The 23,990-nt window shown below is 38.1% G+C and overlaps 1 protein-coding gene across 3 annotated transcripts in view; it reads left to right on the plus strand.

Annotated features, from left to right (window-relative positions):
* The window catches only part of usp54a (ubiquitin specific peptidase 54a), a 98,605-nt gene that overhangs the window by 44,428 nt on the left and 30,187 nt on the right, over positions 1 to 23,990 (plus strand). For all 3 annotated transcript variants that reach the window (XM_041789743.1, XM_041789745.1, XM_041789744.1), the window contains exons 3-12: positions 6,527 to 6,619; positions 6,715 to 6,849; positions 6,943 to 7,056; positions 13,021 to 13,103; positions 15,129 to 15,231; positions 15,341 to 15,487; positions 17,191 to 17,340; positions 22,150 to 22,318; positions 22,640 to 22,831; positions 23,825 to 23,959. In XM_041789743.1, the coding sequence (XP_041645677.1) occupies positions 6,527 to 6,619; positions 6,715 to 6,849; positions 6,943 to 7,056; positions 13,021 to 13,103; positions 15,129 to 15,231; positions 15,341 to 15,487; positions 17,191 to 17,340; positions 22,150 to 22,318; positions 22,640 to 22,831; positions 23,825 to 23,959 (1,321 nt within the window). The remainder of the gene's footprint in view (positions 1 to 6,526; positions 6,620 to 6,714; positions 6,850 to 6,942; positions 7,057 to 13,020; positions 13,104 to 15,128; positions 15,232 to 15,340; positions 15,488 to 17,190; positions 17,341 to 22,149; positions 22,319 to 22,639; positions 22,832 to 23,824; positions 23,960 to 23,990) is intronic.

Here is a 23,990-nt window from a genome sequence, read left to right on the forward strand (position 1 = left end):
GGGTGTTCCAGCAGGACAATGACCCCAAACATACCTCAAAAAGCACCAAGAAATGATTGGAGACAGAGTGCTGGAGAGTTCTGAAGTGGCCAGCAATGAATCCAGATCTAAATTCCATTGAACACCTATAGAGAGATCTCAAAACTGCTGTTGCAAGAAGCACCCTTCAAATCTGACAGACCTGGAGCAGTTTGCAAAAGAAGAGTGGTCCAAAATTCCAGTTGAGAGGTTTAAGAAGCTTGTTGATGGTTATAGGAAGTGATTGGTTTCAGTTATTTTTTTCCGAGGGTGTGCAACCAAATATTAAGTTGAGGGTGCCAATAATTTTGTCCGGCCCATTTTTTGAGTTTTGTGTAAAATTATGTCAATTTTGTCTTTTTTTTCTTCAGATATTTTGTGTTGTTCCAATGCACAAAAAGGAAATAAACATGTGTATTCCAAAAACATTTGTAATTGCATAGGGGTGGGCAAAAATATCGATTAATCGATGCATCGCAATATTTCCTCCCCCAATTCAATATTGATTCAGCAAATCCTCTGAATCGATTCACCTCCTGGCCAATGGGGGTCGCTGTGCATTGTATTGATGGAGGCCTCACTCAACCAAACAACAACCAATTATAACCATGTTATGTGAGGTTTATCACAATTCCAAGAGGACAGAAACATTATTTAAGTTTACATGCACTTTACTTTTTCAGTGTTTATACAGAACTGTCATGTTTTTTACTTTTGTACTCCATATACACCAATAAGTTATTATTGTGTAAAGTTTTATTTTCAGATGTGTGATTGCATAAAAATGTGAGGTGACTTACCAAATATGTTCACATGGGCATGAAAATAATTATTAAAAAATTGTCAACAGGTTATTTGTGTATTTCTACTTCTTAATGAATCGACATTGAAGCATTTAAATCAATATCAAATCGAATCGATATCGAATCAAATCACAACCTAAAGAATCCAAATCGAATTGAATCGTGAGGTTCTTAACAATACCCAGCCCTATAATTGCAACAATTTCTGGGAGAAATTGCGTGTTTTCTGGAAAAAATCCGGGGGTGCCAATACTTTCGTCCATGACTGTAGATTTAGCTGTGTTTATAAAACATCAGTGTATTAAATAATCTTTGGAGCTCTTGCCTTATTTACTTTTCTTAATCTTAATAGGAAGTCTAGTTTATGTTTTCTTTCTCCTCTTTCTAAATGATCTCAAGTTTGAGCCTCAAACTAAGCAATCATCTCATCTCCAAACACCACAATGGTATCCTTAAACATCACTGCAGGCATCTAAACAAACACACTCTGACCTCCAGACTGGATGTTTTTTTAAACCCTTCTCATAAATAAAGTGATGAAAACATTCCTGCATGTCTGGATTCCTTCCGCTCAGCAGGAGACGACAACACGATTCAACTAAACTGTATAAAAACCTTTTAACCTGAAGATCAGAGTGTTTAATATTGTGGTTTAAGGGGAGTCGTATTAAATTAAACACAGCCGGTTTTAACATTATATAATTATTTCATCATGTGCAGCTTCAGCTCACTGATACTCTGAGCTGTTACTCCTCAGTTTGTGTTACGCTGATGTTTCTGATCCCGTTATGAAACTTCTGGCTGCCTTCACACGCTGCCGTCACTGCTGCTTAAAATCCTCTGTGTGTGCGTAGACTGGTCTTTTATGGCTTTGGATTGATCCATGCAGGCTGAATTGAAGCTTTGCCTGTAAGAATCCTTTCAGAAGTTGGTACAGCTCCAGTTTTACTTGACTGAACCATGCCAAAGCTTTTTCTTTTTTTTTTTTTTCTTTTTAATTCATGCGTCAAACTTAAGAACAGATACCTTTTTGGAGTGAAGTCTGACAGCCTTTCTGTATTTGCATCCTTCTGAGAAAAACACAGTTCAGTGTCTTCAGTATGTTTGTTAATGAATGGTGTAATCAAGATAATATCACTGCACACATAAGCTGTTGTTACACATGCAAAACTGGTTTGAGTGGGGTTAAAAAGTCACCTGTTCACGTTCACACATGCAGTAAAAGGGGAAAAATGGTCTGCTTTCATCATTTGCCTATTTGCATTTATTGAATTCAAATCAAACGTATTTTTTTCAAAATCAGAATCATTATTATCTGGCAAGTATACTTATGCAACAAGGAATTTGACTCTGATTCACTACATTTTCTTTTTTCTTTTTTTTTCTTTTTTTTTTTTTTTGCTGTTCGTTCTGGGATTCACTACATTTTTAAACCATGCACCCCTGTGAAAGTAGCTCTGACACAAGCACACATACAGAGGAGGAGGAAAAGACGAGAGGGTAAACAGGTGGATGGAGTGTTTTTCCCTTCATAATTCAACGATACATTTAGTCAAACAGCTCCATGAGTGCAATGCTTGATTAAACATACGCTCACGGTGTCAAGCTGCTGTGATTCTCAAACACTAAAATAGGTTATTAATGAGCACTGGTACAGAGTGCTGCTGACTGCTGGAGTCCACTTAACTAGGCTTGGCCTAGCAAAATTGTGTTTCTGCCTCAAACCTCATGCCAGTGTATCTGTGATGGCAGCAGCATCACCTGTGGTCTGAACACACATCACAGTCACAGACTCTGTCTGCACATTGTTCAGTTTTCTGACTGCTGGGGGGTGATCAGACAGATTTTAGTGTAGGTTGGTTAAGGGAAATGAGAGAACTTGCAGTTCTGGTTTGCAGCCAACAACACAGAAGTTGCAGACTGATGTGCTGAAGGCCATGTGACTAGCATCACACATCCTGTAATGTGACTATTGGGCGTGCAAAAAAAGGCTGTTGCAGTTGTAGAACAAAGTATCATTCATTGCAAAAATCCTTGGCAAAGTCTAGGCAATTTAAACCCTGCTCTCTGCCCTCTCGTGGCTACTTGGAAAACAAGTCTAGGTTAAAACCTAGTACATGGCTGACAGCATCTATCTGGGATGCCTGTTGAAATGCCAGAGTGAATTGTGTGTTCTGGCAGAGTGGTTTTTGGGGTGTGTAATTGTGCTGTCCCTAATGTCTGTAGGTTGAGAATTGAAGGACCCTTAAAGTTTAAACATAAAGCCCTGTCGGCAGGAAACAGCGAACCTGACACGCCAGATCGACTGAATGTATTTGACATTCATCTTGGAATGCTCCCATAGAAAACGTTTGGGAAGGCAGGACTTTTCAGAAAATCTTCAGAAGGTGATTGGAGGAAAGTTCTGTCTGTCACAATTTATGACGGGCCATCAGAGCGACAGATAATTTCTTGCCCATGCGCAGGTCTTGTGCAGGGACGTGCCAAGTGCAGAAAACAACTTCCATGCCAAAACAAGCTTTCAGTGTGACTCTTTGCGCTTATTTCATAAAAAAATGTAGGCCAGTGCCAATTAAACTGCTGCTTTATTACAGCTACATCTGAGTTTACAGCAGTAGCCCCTGGATAAACTGACAACTTAGAACCATAACAATTGCATACCCGTGCCAAAAACAGAGCGGGAAAAGAGCGAAAACATCTTTTCTGTCACAGAAAGCTTTCAGTTCTGTTCCCTGTCCTTGATTTTAATAAAGACATGTTGTCCAGTTCTGACTGCCAAGTGCCACCATGGCTAAGTCTGAGCTAATCGCTCCACTAGCAGGCCTATACAACCTCTCACAACAGCTAACTCTTTCCCGTAACTATAACAAACTCATGATGAAGCAGGACAGTCGAAGTGCAACAGTACCTTTTCTGCAAATAAGCATGTCCAAACTTTAACCATGCATCTTTCTTCAGTCCAAATAACACTGGTGTTTCTAAGCTGCAAAATAAATCTCTGTGTCAGCATTTTTCTAACATGAACTTACTAAGTAATTGCATAATGGAATTCTGTTTTTTTTCTTGCTGTATATAAAGAGTATTTCATGTAAACATAGGGCTAGGCAATTAATCGAAAAATAATCATCACCGACATTTGGAGCCTCTAACTGACATAAACCTGCCATGTCAATTATTTCAATTTCTTTTCCTTGTAATTCTCTCTCCACTAATGCACTACCACCTTAAAAAACACACTACTGGCTGTGTAGTCATGTGATAGGCAGCCAGGTGTCACAGTGCATGTAGCCTGATGGAAACCCAAAAGGAGAAGTAGTAGTCACATGACATTGTCCCATCCAGTCCGCTAAAACTTAGACCTGGAGCCAGCAGCGTGAGCAGGAAAGTTGTTTTCTACTGTTTATACAATAGTATAAAAGTAATAAGTTTTGTTATCAAGAAATACCATTTGTTTATTTTCCAACTTTTCTAAGAAAATGTGGCTTAAAACAATAATTCAGCTGATGTACAGTGCTTAACAAATTTATTAGACCACCCTAACCCTAACCAAAGTAAGGTTTATGCCACAACTGCCCTAAATTAACAGCACTGGTAATTACCAAAATCATTTTTTATGTTTCTGCAATGGTTAATACACCAATATGTGCAAGCTCTTTAACCAAAATGATATTTTTAATGCTAAAATATAATTATTATTGTGATCCATGAATTTTCAAATGTACTGATCTACAAAAAAACTGAAAAAATAGTAAAGCATATTATTATTTCCTGATTAATATGTTAAATTATAGTTATATACTTGCATTCCTGAACAGAAAAATGAGTTTTAGTGGTTGAATGTTATGCTTGATTAATTTCTGACTTCTCAGAGAAGCCCAGTGAGCCGGCTCAAATTTGGGTATAAAAAGGTGAATTCAGTTTGAAATCACTCATTCCTGTTCAAAATGGTAAAACGTGGAGAGATCATTGAAAATGAAAGAGTCTGCATTAAAGCACTTCATGAGGCTGGATGGTCTCTGAGACAAATATGACAAGTGGGTCTAATAAATTTGTCAAGCATTGTATGTTTTGATTTAAAGAATTAACCATAAATTGTTAATCCAAGCATGTCCCTTTCAGTCATTTGTTTTAAAATTATACAAATGTTTACAGCTCAAACAGAGTCAGGGATTTGGGGAGAGGGAATCGTCCATCAGTTGTAATTGAGGTAAAAAGTTCCATTAATCAGGATTTTAATTTTTACCATAATTGCCCAGTCCTAAGTAAACAGCACTCTCTCACAACATAACTTTGCTACAGTATAAATGTTATCTACCTGATGAAGGCCTGGGTTTAACAGTCATCCTTTGACACCACAGAAAGAAGAGGCTAAAGCAAGCCATCAGCTGTCATCAGATTAACTAGTGCCAATTTAAAGGTGACAAAATTCCCTTCCAGTTTCAGATTTGATTCATATTAAGGAGAGCATGTTGCAGATAATGACTGAAAAAATTAAGGTTGAGGATACAAGCTGTCAAAATGAGAGTCCTTAGGAGAGTGGCTTGGCTCAGCCTTAGGGAAAGGGTGAGGAGTGCGGAGATCCAGAGGGAGATCAAAATAAAGCCACTGACGCTTCGACTCTAAAAATGCCTCTTAGTTGCCCCCTGAGGAGGTCTCCGGGGTATGTCCAACAGGGAGGAGACCCCGGGGTAGACCAAGGACTTGCTTGAGGTATTATATGTCTCATATGGCCTGGGAAAATCTCGGTGTCCCCCAGGAAAAGTTGAAAAATGTTGATGGGTAGAGGGCTGCCCCCATGACTTGGCTCTGGATAAGGGGAAGAAAATGGACAGATGGATGGATGGTGCTGACTCATTTTTTTATCTTATAAAACATAATGACAGCAGATACTATAAACATAAAACCTGGTGATTATTGCTAAAATAGTGCCTGAATTTTTGTGTGTTTATGGCACCAAATATTGTTATCACTATAACTGAGCCATGCTTTCATACACTGCATATTTATTTCTAACGTATAGCTGATGCAGAATAAATATATTTAAAAAACTTTTGAGTAATTCATAAATAATTTAAAGATTGGTTCACACACTACGACACACTACCACATGCACCCTCCTTCTCTGAACATCAGTGTCACTTATACACAGTTCATCTCACACACTCTTGCCTTCGTTCATCTCACACACTCTTGTCTCCGTCACGCAGAAGCTAAAGAAGTTTCCTGAAGCAAACAGAGAAAGTGATGAACACAGTGTGACATGCCTACACACAAACGCTTTCATTTCTAGTGTTTTTGACATTTTCTCATCCTTAGGTCTCTAAACTAAAAAGCTCTGTGATTGGCTGCAGTCTCCAGTCAGAGCATCAGTGCTGACAGGTGATTGGGTGTTGTTTCATGATTTATAGGCGTCAGATTTCCCCTTTAGTGGAGCGTGAGCAGCGGCTGCATCAGATTTTTGGACCCTTTGAATCCGCGCTGTTTTCTGCTTGTAGTCTCTTTAATGTTGTTGGCAGAGGTGAGAATTTCAAAGGTTGTTGCTTCTCATCTTCTTTTAACTCCACCGCAGAGTGGAGTCTCTCATATTTTTTTAACACTATCAAACTGTTTTGTCAGCTGTCTTTTCGTTTAATCCTAAGTATTTATTTGTAACTTTTTCTGCTTGATATTTACTGCTATTCTCTTTTCTCTTTACTGTCTCTCAGGTTCTTTGGCATCTTGATATCTTCAGACGAAGTTTCCGTCAGCTAACGACTCATAAGTGCATGGAGGACTCGTGCATTTTTTGTGCTCTAAAGGTAAGTCAGTCTGACTGATATGAAGCTGATCATGATCCATCTTCCTGTTTCTTACCTCTCTATCTGTCTGCCCGTGTTGTCTTCTGCATCTTCAGAGCATCTTCGCTCAGTTTCAGTACAGCAGTGAGAAAGTCCTGCCGTCCGATGCGCTTCGCAGCGCTCTCGCCAAAACCTTTCAGGACGAGCAGAGGTTTCAGCTTGGTATCATGGATGATGCCGCAGAGTGTTTTGTAAGACAGTCCCTACACTTCGTACAGCGATACCCCCTTTAACACTGAAAACTAGGCCTGAGTTAAGTCTGAGACTGTGCTCTGTTTGTGCAGGAAAACATCCTGATGAGGATCCACTTCCACATCGCAGATGAGACCAAAGAGGACATCTGCACAGCCAGACACTGCATTCCACACCAGAAGTTTGCCATGACACTCTTTGAACAGGTGAGACAGAAAAGGGATCAGAGTCAGAGCTTAGATTGGGCTAAAAAATTCTGGCAAACTCTAAATAAGCCCATGCAGATTCTCTCTGGGCCCTGCCCAGCCCATCGCATATCTGTATTTATGGGACAGAATCTGATTTAAACAGATGTTTTTAGAGTCATTTAAATGAAAGAAAACTGTTCTGATTAGATCATAATGAAATGATACCAAAGCATGTAGTCCAGACATGGTCTATTTGTTTTTTTTCTGATAATGAGAGCAGAGAGGAACAGCTGACATGTCGGCATAGCTGCATTGAACACGTGGAGCATTTTGGAGAGTATAAGTCTGTTTTGAACAGCTACAGTCTGCACTACTCCTCACTAGGGGTGCACCGATCGATCGGCCAAAATTGGTATCGGCGCCGATTTCCTTAATTTTAGGAGATCGGCTATTGGCCGATCCTTTAAAATAAGATTGGTGGATAAGATCAGGTTCATATGCCTCTACCTACTAAAATGTGAAAAATGAAAGACTAAAGGAACTGATATAATTTATTAGTTTGGACAGCAATGCTCTAAACTTTTCATTTATATTTGAGAGAACTACCTCATGTGCAGTTAAAACAAGTTTGTATTGTTTCACGGGTATTGTTCAGTGTTATTCAATAAAATAAGATTGGACTATTGAAGGCGTATGCTGTCAGTTATAAAAAAAATCGGTATCGGCCAAAATCGTAATCAGCAGGTCAGGCTTTTTAAAGATCGGTGATCGGTGATCGGCCAGAAAATTGCAATCGGTGCACACCTACTCCTCACTCAATTCAACTCACTCAATTTAGCTCTAGTATTACATGTAGCTAGGTTAATAACCGACCATCACCTGCTCTTGCCTCTGTAGCTTAGCAAATATGGGTTCTTTCCTCTCAGTGACTCTGTTCGCTGTACCGCAGCAGAGTCAATGTGCCATACCTGTCAGCCAAGTGCTGCTTTGGCTGGTCTTGGTGGAGCCCAGCGCTTCAGCTATTCAGGAAAGGTGTGTTTTTAACTTATGACTTTCTTTTCTAAGTCCACGGTGAGTCAAAGATCCAGGCTGCAACATTAATTGAGATTAGAAAAGCTGCTGTAAACTATCTGCAAAAACTCGAACACACTACTTCCGTCAAGCTCTTCACAATAAAAGCCTGTGGCTGTTATTTTTCTGAAACACTTTTATTGTGAACGCCTTCACCAGGAAACGTGCTCAAGTCGTTAGCAGCTTAACACACCTCATCAGGATAGAGATGAAATGTGAAACTTGGAGTACAGTTAGACAGAAGTAAACCTAGAGAGACTCAAAAAAACATTTTTTTTCTCTGCTCCTATGCTTACACATAAATTAAATATGCCATCAAAGGCTTGTTTTAAAAGGAGAGGGGAGTTTATAACACAAAGCATTATCTCATTTTTTATTTAGTAATACTGCAATATAATACTGTTACAGTCAAAGGCAAGAAAAATACTTTGATATGATTTTAAGGCCATATCGCCCAGGCCTAGCTCATGATATGGAGCAAACTAGCAACATCACTTTTCTCCATCATTGTGTCTTTAAATTTGCATTTAAAGATAACAGTGATATAATATTTAGTTAGTGAACCCCTTGTTGTGTAGTTTTAAAAAACTTCTTATTCAAGAAACAAGACCAGCAAACCTGATCAGCAAGTCTCATAATTATTGGGGTGAGTCTGCATGAGGGAGGTTGATCTGCCGTTATTACAAGCAAATGTCAAACACTTATAAATCAAGGGTAAACATGGGATCATGCTGCTATGTCTGACAGGATGTCTGATCCCCATTCAGCCTGGTACTAAATGTAAGGGTTAGGATCCTGGCCCAATAGATGGGCAGAACGTCTATTCTGAGTGTGAAAGGAGTCCTACTGCATATGCTGAGCTGCCATCCTCCCTTTTGCAGGAAAAAAAACTTTTAAAAATGTAAATCAAATGCACACTAGTCACCTTTTGAAACTTTCTGCTAGACTCGAGGGAAAGAAGTCATTTTTCTTGTTATAATTCTTCCTGTGAGTACAGGATATTAAGGGATCTCTTTCTTATGCAAATTATGAATTCACAATCATCTTTGTGATAAAATATTCCTCAGTTTTTATGAAGCTAATGTGAGACTTCAGCTGTCTGAGCCAGGGGGATGAAGTAAGGATATCCCAGATTTACTTTTCCTTATGTCATATTCTATCTCTGTCAGCTTTACTGTGCTCAGCAAGAAAAATCAGGAAAGGGATTTTTACACAAAAGATCTCGTGTTGTTAAACCTGAAGTTAATGTCAGATCAAAATACATTACTCAGAATGAGGTCCGTGGATTTTGTTCCCCTTTTTCTCTTATTGAAAGCATTTAAATGTTTTTTAAGTTTGTATGACTGAATAATGAAAAGTCTTTTAAGTAAGACTTATCGATCTGTCCTTTAACCCAGTGAAAACAAAGATCAAGCAAGCAGCCAAAGCATATGGTTTGCATAATCCTTTTTAAAATAATCTTTTACAAGATTAGACTAGTTGAAGTGTTTATTCGTATTGCAGCAGAAGGCTGAAACCTAATGTTTGCTTAATTACATCTTAAATACATCTGCCAATGTGTAGATACATTACAGCATAATCAGTGCTTCATATAATGATGTTGCTGAGGCAGCAGGGGTTATACGCAGCCTGGCAGAGGCAGATAATTTCAGCAAAACCTCAAATTAAACAGAGCTTAAGTAATGAGAAGAATATAATCTCCTAAAACTTAATTACAGGAATCATGGGAGAGGAACACTATATTTGAGATGGAAACATGTAACTTTTTTCTTTTGATTGTTAGATTTTTGTTTTTCTGATTGTTAGAAACGTGTTATTCTCTGGTGCTTATTTACCCATTTAGAACAGATGCTATACAGTACCTTCAGGAAGAATTCATACCCCTTCACTTTTTTTCAATTTTATTATGTCGCTGGGTCTTTTAAAGTATTAGAATTTGATGAATTAAATTTAGACAAAATGAAGACTTTTACAAAGTATTAAAAACTCTTAACAGCTAGAATTAAGGTCTTCATTTTTTTGTATAGCAATCGAGATTTTGCTTCTTTAAAATGCCTTAAAATTAGAATAAAAGAGTATTATAAGTATCCTTTAATCAGGGTTTTTCCTAGCTCAAATTGAGAGAGAGGTGGTACCATTCTGATCATGCGAACTCCGACCTTTCTGGGGGGTCCGGGGGAAATATTTTGTACATTTTAAAGGTAATTACATCAATTTAGTACACTTTAGGAGTGAAATTAAGAGGCTGAATCTATTAAAAGTGTTTGTCTTTTTATAAGTTTGTGCTTTATAATTTTGAACGGTTTCCTGGTCTGACTTGATGAAGGTATTAAAGATACTAGTTTTGTGCCTAAAAAAGCTGTTATTAACATCAAAAAGCTTTTTTTAGTCTTTCTTTAATGGATGTTTAATTTTATGCCCATAACTACTGACTCATTGTCCCCTTAAAGAGGTCATATGACCATGTCAGATTTTAACTGAAACTAAATGCCACCAGAAAATCATCTGTAACACTCCTGGGCCCAGTGCTGCCCAATTGGCGTAATACCATAACTTCAGTTAAAATGTTATCGATCTATTGTAATGCTTGTTAGAAAATACGGTTTCTCAGAGCTTTGAGAGCTGGAGGCAGCACAAAATTTGCTGGAGGTGGCTGCCTCTAGATTTGATATGCAGGAGAAACCCTGTTCAATGGTCATTTTACCATAGCTTACTACTTTGAAGCTTAGACTTAAGTGCAAAACCCGTAGAAACGTCTTGTAGACTGTGGTAAAACTACTTTTAGGTCACTTAACCCTTATGCCCTGTTAAAAAAAAGTTGCTTGGTTTGTTAGCTACAAAGTTTGTAGTTTGACCTTTAAAATGGAATAACTTTGTGAAAGATCAATATTTTTCCAAATTTTTTTTTCCAGTTTCTTCATGAAGAGGTTCTTGATTGATTTATATCATGAGTTAATGAATCCCATTAAAAATTAATCCTTCAGATGCCATTTTTTATCATATACCACTACCTGCTTTTTTGAAAAAACAAAACAAAAAAAAAACATATAAGTCAATTTTCAAAAACTTTTTTTTTTAAACTTTGTTTATTATCAGTATTACCGGCTATCATGATATTACGTGAGAAAATTGATTTTGGTGCATTATTACTTTTTGCATAGCGTCAGTTTGTCCAAAAAAGTTAACTTGGTTTGTTCACTACAAAGTTTGTACCATAGACTTCCATTATAAACACATTTTTTGACCTTACATGTAAAACAAAGTAAAAAAAAAAAATAAATTTTCCCTGTAATTTCCAATTGCTCTGTAGCAAACTGCTTGATGTTTTCTAAAAATTAAGTCAATCAAAAAATTGCACCCCACCCACCCAAAAAAAAACAAAAAAAAAACTGACTTCCAGTGGCCATATAAGTAATTGGCATGGCTGCAGACCAGTTAAAAAAAATCTTTTTTACAACTAAAATGGTTTTGATGTGTAGTTAGTGATAAGATCTTTCAGTCAGAATGGTTGAAATGAAAAAAAAAATTCCAGGTGTGTGTCATTGTGTAATCTTCTCACAGACAATGAAATCCTTATGGGAAAATATGCAAATTTGTAAACTCATGAAAAGCCATAAAACTAGTGTTTCTTATTCCTTGGCCATGGCAGGATAAAATCAAGATTTTCATCAGGTTTTGCATTCATTTTGAAGGTTAGGCCTCAGATTTTATGTTTTTACTCGTATTTAACCAATTTTTTATATTTCATAGGTTTGAAATTGAAGATGTGATGGTCTTTAAATATATGAGGAGGGTCTTTTAAAAGGTCTTTAAAAGTATTAAATTGAATGTCAGCTGTTCTGTGTAAATATCAACCTGCATCATCTGTAAATATCAGCATATGTATGAATAAGTTTGTGAAGTTTCAGGCTGGACCAACAGACCAATTTCTTTTCTATGTTTATCTTTATCCCTTAAAATTTAAAGTGGCATCTATGGACTGACTTTTTATGTCTGGCTTAAATGAATTAGGAAATATCTGCATGTTGGATGTGTGCAAAAATCATTGATCATGCATCCCCAATTAAAAAGACAGTGTTTAAGGTCACATATCAAGCAAAATACACTTTTTCAGGCTTTTTAACAAAAAACTCCCCAAGAATCAGTAAGACCCATTCTTTACCATCACTCTTTCTCTTCCCTTTAGAAAATTTGTGCTGAAACAAGCCATTCTCAGAATTTCCCCTCATGATATCACGCAGGGAGTTAGCAACGCCCCCACCTCAGCTGCCAGCTGAGAGGAGGATCAGGAGTCCCACACCCATTAAGCCACATCCATTTCCTGAGAGGGGCATGGTCAGGGGAGGAGCCAGACAGCTAATTAACATTTAAAGACACAGACACAGAAACAACTCGTTCTGAGCAGGGCTGAAACAGAGGAGTTTTTAGACGTGCAAAAATCCAATGCTGGAGTGTTTTTTCAGCAACAAACTTCACAGGCATGTTTTGGGGACCTCTGAGACCAATATAAACTTGTCTTAAAAGACAGATCTAGTTTTTGGAGATCTTTTTTTTTTTTTTTTTTTTTTTTTAACAAATTATGAGGATTTTTTTTAGGCATCAATTTGCTGAACTATCTTCTATCACATGCAAGCATTTTAATTTTTTGATATTTAGAAATCATCTCATATATTATTTTGATATTGTTCTGGCAAAAGCAGCTATTTTTTAGACATCTTCTCAAATTAAACTCTATGGATTGAAGTTGTCAGTTTGTGAAACTCTGTTGAATTTGTTTTTGCTGCATGAATTTCCCCAGAAACCACCGATAAATTATTTATTACTTCAATATTTCTTCCATTAAAAAGTCCATCTGTGTATGTTTAGTTTAAAGTTTTAATTGTGTTTGTTCGTGTGTTTTTTGTATATCAGTGTGTTTGCAGCAGCTGTGGAGCGTCTTCAGACCCTCTGCCCTTCATTCAGATGGTTCATTACATCTCCACCACCTCCCTGTGGTAAGTCCTAGCGCGTGCGTGTTTGTGTGTGTGTAACTCTATGTTTAGATCACATCTCAGAAAAAGTAAGTTGATGCCTCACCTCCCTCCAGCTTCTGTCGCTAGGTTACTTCTGAGGGTCACCAAGGCAACCATCTAATCAGTCTTTATCATAGGGCTGCTGAGAAATGTTACACTCACACATACATGCATGTAAGTGATTCATCAGTCAAGCAGGAAAAAAGTGGTTTGTGTTTGTCACTTTGTAAAGAAGGAAATTCGCTGTAGACTTAATTTTATCATCATCTGTGTTTTATACATTCTTTGAATGAATGAAGAATAACTGCAGTCCCCACAAAACCGATGATAATGGCAGCCAGGCTGTGTCATTTCAATCAGACCTTTGGGTAAAAGCTTAGATCTTTGTTGTAAAAAAGCTCCTTTTTTCTCTTCAGCTTTTTATTTATCAGTTTTCACATTAATAAAGCAAAACAACGGCATGAATAGGCAGAAAAAGTAATAAATAGAACAACAGTTGGAGAAAACTTGAGCTGAAATAATAATGTGAAGTCCACTGATGTCCAGAGTCAAAAGAAGATGGCATCCTTATTATCTACAACAAAAGTGTCCAATTTCTCCCACTTCTCAGCAAAAGCTGCTCCCTTTAGTTTTTGAAGGTCATCTTTTCCATTTTGGACAAATGGTTTGGGCTGAATGATTTTGGAAAATCTAATCAGTGATTTTTTTTTCCCCCAATATTGGGATTGTATTTGAATATACAAATTACTTCCTCGTCTTGTGTATGTCTCAACAAACAAGCAATAATCATTCTATATTATAACAAACAAAATATTTGGTAATTAAACAAAAAATGTCTGTGATAATTTTAACCCATTGCAGATTCATATGAATCATTATATTAAAGAGAGTGAGGATGTTATGTCGATAGCATTTTTAATAAAACAGAAGTAGACAAAAAGAAGCAAAATAAGTATTTTTGCAATCTACTTTAGAAAAAAATGTCACTTAAATGTTTGCATGATATATAAAGCATAACATCTCTGCATCAAAAAATGTATTAATCTGGTATTTTGACACACATTTCAGGTCAAGGACATACTGCACCTTCTGCTCTTTGAGAATTACAGTAGTACATACTGTAATTTAATTTGAATTTTGATTAATTTCCCAGCCCTAGTTTAGATTGCTATATCCGTCCATTTCTTGACGTCTAGGCTTATACCATCTCCTTGTACTTCATTTGAGCCATAATTAACTAAAAAAAGTCTCTATAATAATAACAAAAATTTCTGTTATCAAACCAAAATACCGTACTTTCACATCCTTTAGTATTTCATAGCCTTAAATCTTTTTCAGAGCGAAATGAAAATATTTACCACGAATATCTGAATATTTGGACTTGGGAGGCCCATTGGGGGCCCTGGACATTTTTAATGACGCCTTAAAATGTTAACCTCCTCCAGACTGTCTACTTATCAAAGTGTAAAGAGTGTTTTAAGTTTGATAAATGCATGTGATGCTGATGTGGCAAAATCAATGAGTGTTTAATAATCATGTGTCAGTACTAGTCAAAATAATCGTGATTATTATTTTTGCCATAATCAAGCAGCCCTAGATGTCAGTAAGCTGATTATTTTATTGTAATTTAATTTAACTTAATCTCACCTTGATGCAGATTAGAGGTGGGAATCACAGGGTACCTCACGATACACGATCCATGTATACATGATACATGGCCCAAGAAACCCATATTATCACGATACAGAGATACTGCGATAATCGATATAGAAAATTGTTTAACGAAACATTGTAAACAGACAATTAAACCACAACATGACAATAATGAAGGCACTAATGTGTAAGAATTCTAAGAAAGTAGAGTAATCAAGACTTGAGATATAAAAGAATAATCAATATAACCACTCATAGTTGCAGTTTAAGTCAACAGAATCTGTGGCCTTTTAAAGGTCATGATTCAGAAATGTGATTATACGTGAGGTAAAGATCCCTGCTCCTCTTTCTCAGTAACCAGGCAGTGAAGATGCTGGAGTCAAGAGAAAAAGCTACTCCTGGCATGTTTGGGGAGCTGCTGCGAAATGCCAGCATGGGAGACCTGCGCAGCTGTCCAGTAAGACACTGTTATTGGTATCAATATTTAATATTAAAGTATGGAGACAGTTTCTTGGTTGTACTGTTTCATACTTATAGTGATTAGTATTGGTCCTTCTCTTCTTCAGAGTCAGTGTGGTCAGCAGCTCAGGATGGCTCGTGTCCTCCTCAACAGTCCAGAGATCATCACTATCGGTCTGGTCTGGGACTCCGATCATTCCGACCTCGCTGAAGATGTTATTCACACGTTGGGAACCTGCCTGCGTCTTGGGGATGTAAGACACTTTCTGTCTTTGTTATAATCTTATTTAAGATAACCTGTTATGAAGTTATCTTAATATTCAGTATTTTAATACTGCTAGACACCATGTGCTTCTAAACAGTACAAATCCATTATTTTGTTTCAATAGTGCTGAAAAGTAACAAAGTCAAAAGAATCATTAGCTGCTGGCAAGAAGAACAAGATCCCTCCTATTTTTTTTTCTTTCATTTTCAAGCCAGTGAATACCCTCTTATTCAGACCATGACCATTTCTCTGGTCATTAAAAGTACAAAATCTCAAAACTCTAAGATCTATCCACCTGATTCCCAGCCCCCATGATGCTTTGCAAGAATTGTGAAAGTGACTTCTGGTACCTTCTGTCAGTCCAGGATTTTACATTGTAATGAGAGGCTAATTCAGGTTATAAGGGTGATTATAGGATTAAAATATGTAAACATCATTTGTTACACCTAAAACAGGATAATATTGTAATTGCTCCACCTTTGGATAAGGTAAGATAAGGTACACTTGTATAGCTAACTTCATATCAGTATTTGCATAGTAATAAAGACACCAGGTTTTGTCAAGAGTTGGGACGCAATCTTATATACTTCAGAGAGATTGTGGAGCCCAGTCAGAGCTTTAAATGTACGCTTGTGGGTTTTCTGAAATTCTTATTCCACTTGTCCCTCTTTGGATATGTGACCTTCATTAATATCCCTGCTTCAAATGGTCACTTCTTCAGTTTGGTAAATCTAAAATTCCATGTTGAGAATTAATATTAAATTGATATTAATAGAATGACATCCCCAATGCATTCAGTGAACAGCATGTTTAAAGCACTGGTGTTTACTTTGTCTACTTATTAGTACAACCACAAAGAAAGCAACAGGAAAAATGAAGCAGTTGTTACTAAATTGAGGATTTTCTTCCTTTCAAAACAGTAGTTGTTGTCGCTATATCACTATAGATATATAGTTAGCCATTTGGAGAAACATATTTTTCTACTGCCATTTCTTTACTGGAAGTTTCACCCACATTTGTATGTGCAGTAGAAACCCAGGAAAAAGATGGAGAGGCCAATGACAGAGCTTCTGATTTTGTTTCATTGAGCTGGAGGGAATTTCGGGACATCAAACATTAAATGTCTTGTCAGGGGGGCATATAGTTGGGTGTCATCAGCATAGAAATGTTATTTAATGTTGCAATTATGAATAAGGTGACCCTGTTATTTTCCATTGTATATGGAAGATAATAGGGGACCAAGACAGGACCCCTGTGGTATACCACAAGTTAGGGGGGCAGGGAATAAGGAGCACTCTCCAAAAAACAAAAAAAAAAGAAGAAAAAAAGAAAAATTTCTGTCAGATAAATAAGAACAAAGCCAATTCAGAGCAGTGTCTTTGATGCCAAGGTGCTGCTCAAGGCCGTTCAGGAGGATGATATGATCAACTGTATCTGAGTTTAATCGCTGTAATCAGTCTTTTTTTGCCTTTTGTTCAAGCTCGTGGTAGTGGAAAACAGAGAAAAATTACAAGTAACATTACAAAACACTAAAAAAAAGTGTTGTCACTGGCAGAGCATTTCTGTCAAAGAGTTTTAGGCATTAAAAACTCACCTGGATAAACTCTTTGATGAGAGCATGCCATCAGTAGATAGTGAAAGAAGAAAACATGTTCATCTGCTTTGCTAACGTCTTCTGTCTTCTCTGTGCAGTTGTTTTACAGGGTGACAGAGGAAAAGGCTCGTCAGTCAGAGCTCTACCTGGTTGGCATGGTGTGTTACTACGGGAAACACTACTCCACTTTCTTCTTTCAGACGAAGATCCGACGATGGATGTACTTTGATGACGCACACGTTAAGGAGGTATAATCTGTCAGGCATCATATGTCACATGTACAGGCAGGTAGCAGGAAGATGAAATAAGGGTTAAAAATGGAAAACAAACTGTGGAATTGCTGGTTGAAACTTGGCTCAGGATCATTTTCTGTCTCTTTATCTTCCTTGTTTCCTTTTATCTATCTGTTGTTGACTCACTTTAAAAGCTGGAGCCTGTTGTGTTGTAGCTATTTTAAATCACATAGTGCATGAGGATCCATCTGAGCTAAACCACTGTGGCAAAGTGAGTTAGGATGCTTTACATGAGAAAATATATAAGGACTTTATGACAAAAAATGTACGTAGAGCTATTTAAAAATTCTTTTATTAGACAGTTTTCATGTTTATAAACTGAAACAAAACAAAAGTAAACCGATATCTGTTAAGGTTCTTAGTCATCATCCAGTACATTCAAACATTCTTAATTCTTAAGCATTTTTGTTTGCTGAAAGTAGGTAGATATTCAGGCAAAAAACAAAAATAAGAAAAAGTTACCAACCCTCCACCTAAAACCTGGACGAATGGTGTCATACAACACAAGTGTATGGTCCATCTCCACAAAGCGGTGTGTGTTTGGTTTGGCACATTAAACTCTGATTTTACCCATGTTTCCTCAGCTGATATCCGTCTCATCAACCTCCCGCCTCTCTCAATGAGACAGAGAAATCTGTCTCTTTTTAGAGATCCAGATCATTTGGCTCAGCTCCGTAGAGCTAGTTGTTTGGCTCCCAAGCATCTCTTCATTTGGTCACATTTTGGCTTTTTAAATGTGGATTGAATAAGGACAGGGATGGAGGTAAGGAAACGGGAACCTCAAACAGAGCTAGCTAAAGTGGCTCACATAAAAGAGCAATTTCATTGTGCAGGCTCATTCATGAACAGCACATCAATACTCAGTCGCTTACCCCACAAGATTTATTATTTTGGTTTATAGCGTATCATCTTTTCAATTAAAAGCATGTTTATGACAAAAATTTGGATTTTTTTACATGGTAAAGGGGCTCAGCTAGCCTCTTAGCTTAAAGATTCTTGTCTCCCTTCATCTGACTAGACCAGTGGTCCCCAACCTTTTTTCCTTTGAGCCCCCCCTACTTGTATCTAAGAAAACTTGACCCCCCCCCCCCCCAACCGATACACGCTTCATGGCTAAAATTAACATAAATTGTTATTATTTTTTTGTGTAAATCCAAACAAAGTAGCCCTAAACCCCATTTTTTTTTCCTAACAACCATTGCATCCATTCATCTTGTTGGATAGATATTTGTATCTCTCATGTGCAAATTGAACTAAAAAACTCAGTAGATCTCAATATTTTGAGTAACTTGAGTTTATAAACTCACCAGGAGGCCGCCATATTTTGGTCCGCACTGGCACGCTGATGTCACTTAGCAGCAGCAAAGAGCCCACATGTCAGATTTGAACCCTAATTGGGGACAAAAGCCTCTGTACGTGAGTCTTGTGGACATAGCCACCAGTCCAGCGATGTGCCAGAACACGTCTTTCAGCACTACAGGAAGTGGGATCAGTTATTACAGTGTGTGTTTCTTTACAGGTAAAGAGGCTTAGATATGGATGTCTGTGCCAGTTTAAGGACAGGAAATGACCTCATGTTTTCTCTTCCTGTCAATCCCAACTCCTCTCCTGTCTTTCCCTCTGACCTTCCCCTTGCTCTAACTCTCCTCTCCCCTTTTCCTGCCTCCTTCTGTCTGATTTTTTTACTCTCAAACTGAAATTAACCTCTCTCTTCATGCTTTGCTCTCTTTTCTGTTATTGCTGCTCTCTAATAACAGTGTTGGAATGAGATATCACATTCCCTCTCTCTCTCTCTGTCCCCCTCTCTGTGCTGGTTGTAAAAACAAGGATATCCCTCCATTGTTTATCAGTACAGCTGGACAGAACCGAGGGTGTGGTCAGGGCTCACACTCACATACACACACATTAACACACGCACATCCCACCGCAGCAGACACTTTTGCCCACACACTGCACACTTTCATTCTGTATCTTTCTTTCCTTTGAACAAACACATTTTTCTGCACACGGCCGATGGACAGGTTGTCTTTTTGGATTTTGTGACGTCCTGTTTGAAGAGATGGACGCTAAGGTGGACTTTTGGGAAATGGAGGAAAGGTTGAAATAACAAGCAGGAGGATTTCTGTCGCACAAAAAGACGGACAGAGAGCAGGAAGCCTGACGAAGCAGGGGCTGGAACAGCCTCGAACATTTCAGCTGCCATCACTGTTTTACCTGCTGAGCGGTGCCTTTAAGGTGAACTAGATGTGTTTTTCAAAGCTGGTAAATCTGCACGATGTGTGGACATAGCCATAGTCTTCTTATGGCCTATGGAAGGTTTGATTAGAAAAGTTTATTTGAAATAGAGAATGTCTGATATTTGTGAACACGTCTGTTGTGTTTGAGTTTTGTTTATTAATTGAATCTAGATTCAGCGTGGGGTGGACCAATAGGATTTTAGCTGTATTGGGTCTCCTTTTAAATGTCATCTGGTTTAGTTTATATCATTAGTAACAAATAATTCAGAACATTAAACTGTAAAAACACTGACCCTTCAGGGTCATAAATTTAGTCTACATTTATGTTTTTAGAATTTTTATAGCTAAAGTTTTACATATATCATGATTTGTGTCATATTAATAACTATTTAGTATATTCTCTTAGAAAATCCTTATTTTCTTTTTAACTTTGTTTTTCAAACAAGTGATGTCAGACTGATTGCTGCACCGCTGCCAACATTGGCATAACTTGTCACCTGGATTTGCTCTGATTATTACTCGTATAATCACTTAGTTTCCCTTAAAACGGTGTATGCCATATGATCTTTTAACCTTCAAAAGAAACAACCATCAAAACTCAGCACGGAAGACACAGCACTTTTTAAATTTTTTGTATTGTTTAAGAAAGACATGAGGGTCCATAAAGGGTGTATTAGAATTCCAGTTAGCGCTTTTGCTAAGGCTAAAATAAAATGCTTTAAGAGCACAACCAATACTGGAGCTTTATCTAATTTAAATAAAGCATCTTTCTTTGTGGAAAAATATTCCTTTTTACAAAGGATATGATCAAAATAATTTTTTAACACTATCATATTACAGATTGACTCACATACTGCGAGGGCACATTTGATCCAATTCTATAACATCTGCTGTATTATAAACCTTGTGAAGCCAATGACCATATTCTATGTCTGTCATCAGGCAGGTTCATCTTGTAAAGCTTCAAGCTGAAACACATGTTCCAGATCAGAGAATGGCCCCACTAAAGCCACATTCCCACCAGGTGGTCCAGTTTCATTGAGTACAGTTTGGTATGGTTTGGTACACTGAACACCAAAACAGTTCGTGTTTCCACAGACACCCGTACCCTGACCTGGTGGGCGGGCCGTAAAGGCATGCATGTGAATTCACATGCAGCGCGAGTCTGAGTTGTAGAAAGGATGAGTGACAGAAATCAGTAGGGAATAAGCATTAAACAGCTTTTGCATTTCAAAAAAATAACCGTCAACCGTGGTCATTACAGATCCTCAGCTGATGGAATAAATATTGCATAAATATGTGAATATGTCTAGTCTATAACACTTCATACAACTTACTATAAAAGTTTAGAGCCTACTATTAGAATTCGCCAAATTAAAAATACATGCAGAGAATCGACTAATCTAAAGCTTCATATTCACACAACTTTGTCAATAATTTATTTCCATATCCACATCCGTGGATAGACCAGGCTGATGTGAGCCTTCAGGTTCTGCTTTGTGTACTTAAAACTAGGTCCAGGTAAATGTCAGGACTTGATTTGTGGCTAGATATCAACATCCACAGACTAGGAAACAGTGTAGATCGCTGTCCAGTCCAAATATCCCCAATTTAAGCAGATATTAGTCTGTTTTTCCTCCATTTTCAGACGCTCCTCACAGAGACTAACATGTTTTGCAGCCTGGAGCCGAGCAGTCATGTCGAGCGCTGACATGGCATCATTGCAAACCCCTTTTGTTGTGTGTGTAGCACCACCTTTTTGGGACGGATAGGTAAGATTGGTACCTTTACGGTGCCAAAGTGGGACGGTACGGGCCGGGGGGGTTTTTGGGACCCTTTACAACTTTTGGTCTATGTAAATGCAGAAAAATGTGTGCCGTGCCGTACCAAACTGAACCGGCCTGCTCAGTGTAAACGATCGAGTCATTTGAGAAGAACAAGGGCAGGGTTTAGTTGTACTGCAAGCTTTTAAACAATGGCTGCCAGCAAAGAGATGCATGGATGTAACTATAGCGGCAGTTTTATCTGAACTGGACAATTCTTTATTAAAAACAGAGCGAAGAACCACATTCAAAACTTTTCCTGGTGGAAGAGATGTTTGTTCTCCTCCTGTTTAGCTTTGGCATGAGTTTGATTTACCAATTGGCTCTATTAATACTGAGCAATGATATCAGTATGAAGTTTCTTCACAAGGGCGGCGAATACCTACTACATCATGTTTTGTTGCTCTGATACTCCTAATGAATGTTCATCCACTCACCCTCCAATTTTTTCATAGGTTCTGCCTCCCTTCCTAAACACCATCTATGAGCCTTTGCCAAGATTTATAACCCTTCTCTCTACACTGTTTTATTAAGATAACTCTGAGTTTAAGAGGCTAAATGAAAAAAGTAATGGCAGCTAGAAACTTGATGCAAAAACAAGGGAACTGTTTTGAAACGTATACTAATATGTGGAAAGTTTAGTGATTCTGTTATCAGGGATTTCATTAATGCTTGTTTCCTGTTTGTTCTTGTCATTTTTTTAGATTGGTCCCAAGTGGAAGGACGTCGTCTCTCGCTGCATCAAGGGCCACTACCAGCCTCTGCTGCTGCTTTACGCCGACCCCCGTGGGACTCCAGTGTCAGTGCAGGACCTTCCCTCACGCTTTGATCTTCAACAGCTGAACAAGGCTTGTTACGACAGCGAAGACTCGGGTAACTACAACACAGCTAGGAGTCGTAGTAGTAGCACAACAGCAAACATTCAGGTAACTAAACCACACTTAGCTGTACTCAGTAATGGTTAGACAATAGTTGTGGTAGTTCAATGACAGATAGGAGTGAGGTAACTTAAAGAAAGCTAACAGTCTAAGGACTAGTAGAGGTAGTAGTTGTTGTGGCTGTTGTAGTTGAAGTCTTAAAGCAGCCTATGATGATTTATATTTATGTACAGTATGTGTGTCTAAGAGCACATGGACATCTCCACTCACGCCCTGACTTGTGTACTAACCCCATCCCCTACACCCCTTCAACCAGGCCGCGAGCAGTCAATCTCCAGCGACACTCGCACAGATTCGTCAACGGAGAGTTACTCGTACCGACAGCCCTCCCACTCGCACCATGAGTCCCTGGCCAGTCACTACTCCTCTGACTCCCAAGGAACCGTCATCTGCATCGAGCGCCCCGATGGACCCCTGCACACCTCGCTCTGCAGCTTGGATACCTTAGGTAAGTAGCTGGAAGGACCTGAAAGGTCTTAATGGTTGAATAAAGCCTGTAATTGATTCAGGTAAAGATGGATCAGGTGGACAGTGAATGGTTAAAAAAAGGACTTGGTGTTCAGTTGTGTTTATTTAACTATAACATGTCAAACGTTATATAAAATCTAAGGTGACATCTTTAAATACCTTATTTGTCCAACAGCCACAAACCTAAAAATATCCTGTTTGTAATCTTTTTACTACGAAAAACGGTGGAATCTTAAACTCAAAACAGTGAAACTAGTTAACTCTAAGTGTTCAATTATTTATTATGTATTAAGGTTTTACATTAATTAATAAGAGTTAATAAGAAATGTAAATTGTGTGTGTGTAATGTATTTTTAACTATTGTACAGTGTCTGTAAGTTTCTGAAAGCGCCCTATAAATGAAATATATTATTATCATTAATATTAAAACCTCACAGTTTTGGATGAAGTGTGTCTCAGCTGGAATTTCAACACCAACTTTAATTGTTTCATGGACAAAACCCGAAGAAAATTGTTCTACATATGATTATCATACTGAAAGATGTTTGTATAAACTATTTCAGTACATTTTTACATGATCCTAGTTAATATATGCCAATGTGATGTTGACAACCTCAGAGCAGACAAAGCCTCAATGAGATCTTTGGCGACCCTCTTGGCAATCCCAAACCCCAGGTTGGGAACCAAACCGCAGACATTCAGTTGTTGCCCTGCATGTTGTCAGCAGGGTTTTGCATGGCCAGCATTATAAAGCATCAAATTCATTTCTTTGCATTTTAATTTGATCATTTTTTCTAAGTGACAACGTTATCTGAATTTGGATCGACCAAACATCATGAACAGATTTAGCCCTTAATGCCTCTGCGCTGTAGCCAATCATCCTCTGTCATTCTTCACTTCATTTTTTTGTCATTGTGTGGATCAAGTGGTGATCGTGCTGTAAACATCTGTTGCCATGCTTCTTGTTGCTAAGGCCACGTGACGGACAGTGAGCAGCACCAATCTCTGAGGAAGGGAGGCGGGGCCGGGGATAGGAGGCGGAGCTCTAGCCGCCACCGCCGATCTAAACAAGACAACGAAGCCTCGTCTGCCGGTTACCACAGTGAGGGTAGGCGGGATTTGTACAATAGTAGGGGTGG

The sequence above is a fragment of the Cheilinus undulatus genome, linkage group 6 (genome assembly GCF_018320785.1).
Source record: "Cheilinus undulatus linkage group 6, ASM1832078v1, whole genome shotgun sequence".
NCBI lineage: Eukaryota > Metazoa > Chordata > Actinopteri > Labriformes > Labridae > Cheilinus > Cheilinus undulatus.